Here is a 9,876-nt window from a genome sequence, read left to right on the forward strand (position 1 = left end):
TAGAAATCGACCAATCAGAACCAATTGGCCAGCAGGGGAAGGCAGTTGGGAGCGAGATCAGGCTGGCAGGGGAGGGCCACTGGGGGCGCGATCAGGCCAGCAGGGGAGGGCATTTGGGAGCAACCAGGCCAGCAGGGGAGGGCAGTTGGGGGTGAAATCAGGCCAGCAAGGGAGGGTAGTTGGGGATGAGATCAGGCCGGCAGGGGAAGGCAGTTAGGGGTGACTAGGCAGGCAGAGGCAGTTGGGGGTGAGATCAGGCTGACAGGGGAGAGCAGTTGGGGGCGAGATCAGACCGGTAGGGGAGGGCAGTTAGGAGTGATCAGGCAGGCAAGCAGAGGGGTTAGGAACCTAAACCGGCAATCGGACATCCCCCAATGGGTCCCAGATTGGAGAGGGTGCAGGCCAGGCTGAGGAACACCCCCCCCCACTCTGTGCATGAATTTCGTGCACTGGGCCACTAGTGGAAGTATAATAAAGATTCACAGAATTTTTTTTTTTTTTAGTGCTCACAAGTTTATATTTTTAGATTTAATAAAGATTCTTGTGTATGTTCTAAATACACAAACAGTTTTGCAAGTTTACATACATGCCTTAGGACACTTATATTAGGTAGGTAAATTACATTTAAAAATTGGTCTTCGTAAAAAAATCTTCCCAAAGAGCTTTTACAAACAGCAGGCAGAAGAAAGTGTTCTATGTTTACAGTGTTAAATGCTGATTCTCCCATTTCATAATGGCCTCAACCACCCCTCTGCTCAACCCAAAATTTTGTTTTCAATAGCCAGTGTACTCCAAATAGAAGTCCCCAATGTCATAAGTCAGGGCTTACTGTTACTTCTCCCTACACAGCCTGGCAGACCTAGAGCTTCCCCCCTGCTGGGAGGCAGGGCCAAAGCAGGAGCAAAGCTTCCCTTACAACCAAAAGGGACTCAGAGAAGCCTGTACCATAGTTAAGTTTAAGGATCTGGGTGACTGAATGGCACAAAAACTGGGGTTCATATCTCGATCTTCATTTAAAAATGAAAATGCCATATTGAGGCTGGGTGTCTCATTTGTACTCAGGTGATGCAGCAATGACTGCACAGGTGGAGAGAAGGGAGGACATGTACCTGGGTACACAGGGGAGATTCACAAAACTTTTAGAGACACAATAGATATCAGCAACTATATGGCTCAACTCTTTATTTTACAAATGGGGGGACTGAAGCCCAGATAAGAAAAAATATTTACTTGGTAAAAGAGAGTTAATAGCAAAATAAGGATGTCCCAATGCTCTGAGTTTCTAGTCCAGTGTTCTTTTTACTAGATCATGCTAATAGCATATTTTTAAAAATAAATATTTTTCCATTATGAAATGCAGTACCATCTGCTCATCTTGTACACAGGTGTGCGGTATCCATCAGATGCTCTCTAAACTTACACTAAATGAATGTATCTCTATTTTAGTGGGGATGGGAATGGGGAAGTGAAGCTACTGGACTATCTTCAACACTAGGACTCATTTTGTAGTATTTCCTAATATGTGGGCTTTTCTGTCATTTACCAGAATCTCTAGTTTTCGCCATATATACACAGTATCAAAACTTATAATCTTGAAATAAAACTAAACTGTAAAATAATACAAAATGTAATCTAAACTGAGAATTTACTCTTTGTTCATTATAAAACTTTACATGTGGCTCCTTCTCGATTAAAAACATTTCTGACTCAAGAGATTAATGAATGGCCCAATTCATGTTTCAGCTGTTACTCTGAGCCACCTCTCTATACACCCACAGGATGCTTGTAGTGCAAGAGAGTCTATTTATCGAACACATACTGAAAGTATAAAAGACACACAGAAAGAGAGCAACAACTAAATTTCCACAAACCAGCTCTCAACTGTTTTTCTTATCAATCTAAACCCTTGGCACAAAGTAGGTATGTTATAAATCATGACTAAATGAATGAAGTCTCCAAAATCCCCTCCTCATGCTACTGAAGTCCATCTAAATGCCTCCATTTTCAGTTACAATTGCTGTAGACACTTCAATTAAGTACAGCTGGATTATGAATTTATGGGAATGGCTTAAGGTACCAGATAAATTACCAACTTCCAGACTAAGCATAATGACTAGCATATAACAATACTATAAATATGATAAAAATAATAGTTAGCAATTAATAAATGCTTACTAGATGCCATATGCTGTGATTGCTTTGTCTATATTACTTAACCCTTAAAACAATCTAGTGCTGTTATCCCCCAGTTTCCTGAAGATAAAACGAGCTTTGAGAGGTTAAAATAACTCACCAAAAATCATCTAGTAAGTACACTGCAGAGTATACATATGAATTCAAGTTTAGACCCCACACAAAGATTTGCTAAACAAATCAATAGAGTAATTTGTTTTTTAAAAAATTCTTGCAACATATCAAGACAGACTGGTCCAAACTAACCAGATATGCAACTGATACTGGTAACACCCATTAACTCATAAATTATGAACCATGGCAGGCAAATAGCTTTAAGGCCCAAAGTTTTAATGACTCCAGGTCTTTTCATTCCACTAACAGTACTTTATCCTTAAATGAGATCAATTCAACTGGCAGGACATGCAGAGGGATAAAACAGTAATGTAGAATCTGGAATACTAGCCAAAATCTGTTGAAATAATCTAATCTGTGGTTTAGGATTGTCAAAATTAATGTTCAAAACAAAAATTCCAATTTAGCGATGGTGATGATAAAACTGGTTAAGTGCATGGGAGAAAGCTTATTTTGAAATAGGAAGAATCTGAATAACATGACATCAAAGTAAAGTTGCCTAGTAGACAGTCGAATATATAGGATTTACATCCACGCTTCCCCCTCCAAGAGAAAAGAATGAAAAATAAAGATTTGGATAGCATGGGCATAGAAATAATAGCAGTTGAAGCTGTAAGAATGGATAAACTCAACCCGCTGGCAAAGCTCAGTAGTTGAGCGCAGACCTATGAACCAGGAGGTCACTGTTCCATTCCCAATCAGGGCACATGCCTGGGTTGTGGGCTCAATCCCCAGTAGGGGGCATGCAGGAGGCAGCCGATCAATGGTTCTCTTTCATCATGGATGTTTCTATCTCTCTCTCCCTCTCCCTTCCTCTCTGAAATTAATAAAGACATATTTAAAAAATGGATAAACTCTCCAAGAGAGTGAAGAGAAAGATAAATATTAGAGGCCAAAAGACTGAGGCTAAGAGGAAAAGAAATCAGCAACGGAAAGATGGAAAACACTAGGTCAAGAAGCCCAAGAAAAGAGAATTTAAAAGAAGGAAAGCTCAAAATGAACACCTGATACTTAGATTTGCCTTCTACATTCCCCCCCCAAAAAACTAGCCCTGACTGAGTAGCTCATACATCAACATTGTGGGTTTAATCCCTGGTCAGGGTACATATAAGAATCAACCAAAAAAGGCATAAATAAGTGAAACAACAAATTGATGTTTGTTCCTCTCTCTCCCTCCCTCAAATTCAATAAAAAAAATTTTTAATGTTTTAAAAAGCTAATAAAATATGGTAGCAACAAATATGTACAAAGGGGAAAGCAGTGTTAGAACGCAGTATGCACTGTTCAACTAATATTGGTTCCCTTCCGTCCTTTCTACACACCCCATTGCTACACCTCTACCAGCTAAACAAAAACTAAAAAAAAAGGTCATCTCTTAACTAGCATACTACAGGAGTGTGCTAAACGTGCTACAGGCAAGATAACTGTATTTTCAAGAAATGTTAAACTTCAAAACAAATCTACACCTAATCCTCCTACCCACTTATTTTAACTATTGAGAAATTATTAGCAGCCCCAGATAAAAATAATTCTGAGGTTAAAAAAAAAAGTTGAAAAAGGAAACAGTTCTTGATAATCACTATACACTATAACATGGACCATTAAATAATAGAATCATTAGGATACTGGAAAGAATCTGACTTACAAAAAACCAAGGTTGAGCAATTTGGATGATCTGGGAAATAAGTAAATAGTTATGATATTATATTAGTATATGCAGACTATTTTATCACTTTTGATTTGCAATATGAAAAATGAACTTATCTAGTCCTTGGAATAAATGACGTTTTCAAGAAAAGGCTGGATAACCACTTATCAGTGCTCTTTCCAGCTACATTATTTTAAAAGTAGTTGAGTAACAAAAAAAAGCTATTTGGTGGGTAAGGTCGTTTAAAAGACATTTGCCAGCAAACTCTCCTAGTACTAAATGGTTTAGGAACGTTCACTTCTGAAGAGTGGATCTAGTCAAGGAAGTGGAGAATAAACATAATCTGAGATTACAAAACAACCCCATAGAACTTGAGTACTGCACATGGCACATAATGCATACTCAGTAAGTATCACTTGAAAAAAATCAACCAAGGCCAAAATAATAGAGAAAGGCAAATGTGGTATTGTCCCGCCCCGGCATGTGTTGTTCAATGGTTAGAGTGTCAGCCTGCTCACAGAAGGGTTAAGAATTCAATTCCCAGTCAAGGGCATGTACCTGGGTTGCAGGTTCCATCCCTGGTCCTGGTCGGGGCAATGAATAGATGGGCGTCTCTCATATGAATGTTTCTCTCTCTCCCCCACCCCCACTCCTCCCTGCCTCCCTTCCTTCCATTCTCTAAAAAGCAATGAAAAAAATATCCTCCAGTAAAGATTAACAAAAAATAAATAAATAAAAATAAGTGGGTTATTGTCCCTATGATACATGAGATGTCCAAAGTCCAGACAGAGAAGAGTAAGAACAGACTCACAGAAAAAGATAAAATTACCTGATAGGTCATTCTCAACAGTAGAATAAATGAATGACTACTTAATGATAAACATAAAATATCACGCAAAGAAATTCATACTAGCCCAGCCGGGTGTAGCTCAGCAGTAGAGCGTCGACCTAGGAACCAAGAGGTCACCGGTTCGATTCCCGGTCAGGGCATATGCCCAGGTTGTGGGCTTGATCCCCAGTGGGAGGCGTGCAGGAGGCAGCCAATCAATGATTCTCACTAGTCATTGATGTATCTCTCTCTCTCTCTCCCTCTCCCTTCCTCTCTGAAATCAATAAAAATATATTTAGCCGAAACCGGTTTGGCTCAGTGGATGGAGCGTCGGCCTTTGGACTGGGAGGTCCCAGGTTCGATTCCGGTCAAGGGCATGTACCTGGGTTGCGGGCACATCCCCAGTGGGGGATGTGCAGGAGGCGGCTGGTCGATGTTTCTCTCTCATCGATGTTTCTGACTGTCTATCCCTCTCCCTTCCTCTCTGTAAAAAATCAATAAAATATATTTAAAAAAAAATATATATATATATATATATTTAAAAAAAAAGAAATTCATACTAGACACTATAAAACTGGAAAAAGGATTTTGTCTCCAAATAAAATTTTAATCTTTACAAGTTCAGATTAATATGGTGATAAATTTCAACAGCTATCAATAAACAATTATGAAACTAAACCAAAAAAAGAAGATTATAAGATTACAAGAGGGAAAAATCTGTCTACTGACTACCTTCTTTTTTAAAATGTTCTTTCAGAAATACCTGGCTATCCTAACTCTAAAAAGCTTTGATTGCCTACCTTCTTGACTCTTCCTTTTGTTCAACTTTCATCTTTACCCTTTTATCATTACATCACTTTCAATTTGCACCTCTGTACAAATTACTTCCAAATTGTTATCTTTAATTATGAGCTGAGTTTCAAATTGCAATAGTCTATAAGTCATTTCTTTGTGGTTGTCCAGTTTCCACTCAAACAAAACAAATCTAACATTGAATGTATCTGTTGCCTATTCTTTCTAAGTTATTTCCAAAACTAACTTTGCTTTTCTCACCAGTCTCACTATATAATCCAGGCTCAAAATTTTTAGGATCATCTGACTAGTGTCTCTGTCTCTGTCTCTGTCTCTCTCTCTCTGTCTCTCTCTCTCTCAGGTTCCCTCTTCTCCTCCCCAATCCTGTCAATCAAGTTCCAGCAATGCTTCCTTCTCCATTCTAATATCCCAATTTGGGGCTTTAATAATTTCTGGACTATTATAATAATTTTTTTAAATCTCCCCAATCTCACCGCATCTCCAGTCTCTTTCCACATAACCTATCCTGCACACAACTACCAGATTCATTTTTTCATTCATCTTGGCATAGTGTTGTTTACAAATATTTAATGGTCAAAATATCCTAAATTTAAACTCCTTAGCCTAACAATCAAATTCTCCACATTCTAACCCCAATCTATCCTTCCACCTTTATCTTCTGTTCCACCTAAACATGTCATAGCCAGTCATGTCTCCACCCTCTACATATTCATACTATTCTCCACTACCCCTATGAATACGCTATCTAAATCCTATCAATCCATCATAAAGCATACCCTGGCTCTCCCAACTCTCAGTGATTGCTCCCTTTCAATACCCAAGAACATATATTACCTATACCAAACATTTGAAATTTATCATGTATTTTCTCAATCTGTGAAATGTTTTGCTTGGTTTCTAAGTATGTATGTACGTATGTGAGATTAGGTCTGGTTTTCCTAAATAGACTAGAGTTTCAAGGAAAGAGTTCAAGATTTACATTTCCTTGCAGCCTCCACATTTCAATAAATCTCTGAGGTACCCACCAAATGAAGCTATGGCAAAAGGCTAGAAGACAACTAAAATATGAAAACAAAACAACAAAAAAAACTACTATGCCCTCTCTATTTCATAGAATAAAAAGATCAAAAAGCAAAGTAAAATCAAACATACTAATATGGAAATTGGATATTAAAAGAATTAAATTTCCTATAAGTTATAGAAATCCTTACTAGAAAGATGTATCCTAATTCTTCCCACTTCTCCCATTCAATAAAAGGTTTTAAATTGTATTAAGCATCAATCCTGCTTTCTGTTTCTCAATATGAAGAGCATCCACAATGTGGGTGAGTGAGACATTTCAAACATACAACTCACAAGACTCATTTCCATAATCAAGGATTCTTAGAGTAATCTTGAAAGCTTTGGGGGGGAAAACTTTCTTGTAAAACCATACACATTTAAAAATATACACAGGCATGTAGAATAACTAATTGTTAATTTTAAACAATCTACATGATTTTCCTGATTCAAGATGAAATTTTTTATGGTATTATTTCCCTGGATGGCATTATAGTATTTTGTTCACTTAATCTTAATACTTAATATTGTGTACGTCTAACATTAATTCTGAGGAAACTGTAAGTTACTATCCATTTACATACTCCCTGCAATTTTAGAGAGTATATGGTTTTGTTTGGACTAAAATAAAATTATTACATAAGTTTTAGTTTTCAGTAAGGTAAAAGAAGAATCTCGCTTACAAAAAAAGGTATTACTATTAAAAGAAATTGACAAAACGTAAAAACTCCAATTACTTGATTGTCTATGCTATCAACCACTGAAGGATTTTTAAAATAGGATTTGGGTCTTTCATGTCCTAAAATCTTCTTTAGAAAGCTTTAAAAGTGACACTGTTAAGCATAATAGCACCAAAAAGGGCAGTTATGATAAAATATACGTGTGGTCCTTTTGTAATCAATAATATTGCAATATTGTGATGACCTAGCATCAGTTTCCTTGAGTTTTTTAGACTTAACAGTCCAGCAAAATGTTCCTTCAGACTCAAGTCACCTGTAACATTTTTGACTCAAAAATCACTTCCTCGACATGATTCTCTATTGCCACTTCCACACCTACAAACTAACTTGGGAGCTAAATCCTAAATGAAAAGTGGTCTTTCCGATAACACTGTCAAACCGATCAGAAAGATTAATATAACTAAGACCGCCATGCAACAAACCGTATACGTAGCAGTAATGACTTGGACGTGGTTAACTTTTTATATGCTGCCTGCAATAGAGGTTTATGAGTATCTTTTGTGTAATGTTGAACCGAGCCAGAGCTAAGAGCTCAGAGAGTAGCTAGTGCGGTCAGTCCAGTGACAAACAGGGCCACACAGCATGCGACTTCAGAGGTGCTCCAAGATTCTTCGGGGGCAAAACACCAGACTTTGCTGTTTTCCCAAGATTATGGATAGCCCGCCACCTTCTTTGGCAGATCACTAGCCTGACAGCCAGAGGAAGGCAAACGCAATCATCCCAGACAAGCCAGAGAGGACAGTGCTACTCACCAGCAAACAGTCAGAATTCACTTCCGACTTGGGATCCCGCAGCAGGTTGTCGATTTTTTCAAACCGCGTCTCAAAACTGTCCCCAGTCGACATGTTGCTGCTGCTGCTGTGACAATACCCCGGTACCAGCACCAGCAGCGGAAAGCAATTTCAAGCAACTTCCTCCGTGGGTGGGTTCGCGGCCGCGGGGCGCAGGAGCCGGAACCTCAGGGTCCCCAGGTGCGCCCAGTTCCCCCTCCTCCTTCCCCTCACTGAGGGGATCTCCGCTCTCCAGACCCCGGGCCCGGGACAAGTGCGACCCACAGCCGCTCGGACGCCCAAAGTCGCATCCCACCCGGCAGCCCCTCACCACAGCCGACAGTGCCGTCGCCACCGGCCGCGTCGCTCCCGCGAGGTGCTTCAGCCTAGCGGGCCCGAGCCGCCGGCGCCATGGAGGGCTCCCCGTCCCGAGATGGGCAGGAGGGGGGCGAGACGGAGAGGCAGGGTGGAGGCTCCTCCGGCAGCAGGGGAGGGAAAAGAGGAAAGGCGCCGGCGAGGGTGGGTGCGGAGCTGTGCCAGCTGCTACCGCCGCCGCCGGGGCCACGGGCGGGCCCGCTCCGCGCTGAAGCGTCGTAGGCGGGCTAGCCCCGCATCCCCAGCGCCGCTTCGCCCGGTCCGCCGCCCTGACCCGTGACGGCCGAGAGCGGGTCCTCGCGGGGTAGCCTCACTTTCCTCTTTCGTCCCGTCGCTTCTGGGGCGTCTGCCGCGGTGTCCGGCGGGGCAGGCAGGGCGAGGTCGGCGCCCGATGGAGACTCGGGAAGGCTGGAGAGCGGGCGGTGAGGAAGGCGAGCGTCGGGTCCGGCGACGGCTGATGGGGGAGCTTCTGGGAGGCGCTGGTGGCCCGGGCTGGGGAAAGGGCAAGTGGCGAAGGCGAAAGCCCGGGGGGTGGGGCGAGGGGGGCCGTGAGGGACTAATATGTCCGTCTTCCTGTTTAAACAAACGGAGACCGCCGGCGTGGACTGCGCATGCGGGGCGCGGACGCTCGGAAGGGGAACCGGCGGGGGCCCGCGCGCGCGCGCGCACGCCGGCGCCTCCACAGAGCCGGACTGGGCGGGGCGGAAGGCGGGGCGCGCCCGGGGCTTCGCGGACCGCCCCGGGCGGCTGGCCACCGGGAGCGGCCGACAGGGCGCGGCGGCCGGCACTGCCCCGGCTTTGGCCGGCTGTGAGGAGCCACGCAGGGCTCCAGAGCGGCTGTGGAGGGCGGGCGGGCGGGCGGGGCGGACCTCGCAGCCTCCGGCCGGGTCCTGGCCGCTGCCCCAGCTCTGCTTCCTCCCGGCTGCCATCGTCCGGAGAGTTCTGACCAGAAAGAAAGGATGCTTACTGTTATTTTGGAGATAGGGCTTTGGGGTTTTGTTTTCCTTTTTTTTTTTTTTTTTTTTGGTGGATTCTTTTTTTAAATTTATTTTTGTTTTTAAGGCAAGATGCTTGTTCGCCGGCAGGCCCCAGCAGTTTAGCACCAGCGGGGTTTGGTTTGGGGGCCCTCCGTGAACCCCACAACGTTTAACCAGCCTAGAAGTCGGTGGGAAAATTACCAAGCAAATTAGTGCTCAGTCCTCCTAAGCCGAACGTGTGTGTCAGGGGAGCATTAAAATATTGACTCCAGGAAAGAGAGTCAATGGAAGTCAAGCTCAATTTATTCTTTTTAAAAACGGGAAATAATCTCAGAAAAAAACCATTAAAGTTATACTA

The 9,876-nt window shown here is 42.7% G+C and overlaps 1 protein-coding gene across 3 annotated transcripts in view; it reads right to left on the reverse strand.

The window, feature by feature from the left end:
- Positions 1–9,111, reverse strand: part of ROCK1 (Rho associated coiled-coil containing protein kinase 1) — a 138,208-nt gene extending 129,097 nt beyond the window's left edge. For 2 of the 3 annotated variants that reach the window (XM_036320995.1, XM_036320994.1), the window contains exon 1: positions 8,149–9,111. In XM_036320995.1, the coding sequence (XP_036176888.1) occupies positions 8,149–8,241 (93 nt within the window). In that variant the 5' untranslated portion in view covers positions 8,242–9,111. The remainder of the gene's footprint in view (positions 1–8,148) is intronic. The other variant, XM_036320996.1, reaches the window with a different exon arrangement.
- Between the last annotated feature and the right edge of the window lie 765 nt (positions 9,112–9,876).

This window comes from Myotis myotis, unplaced genomic scaffold (genome assembly GCF_014108235.1).
Source record: "Myotis myotis isolate mMyoMyo1 unplaced genomic scaffold, mMyoMyo1.p scaffold_m19_p_9, whole genome shotgun sequence".
NCBI classification, from domain to species: domain Eukaryota; kingdom Metazoa; phylum Chordata; class Mammalia; order Chiroptera; family Vespertilionidae; genus Myotis; species Myotis myotis.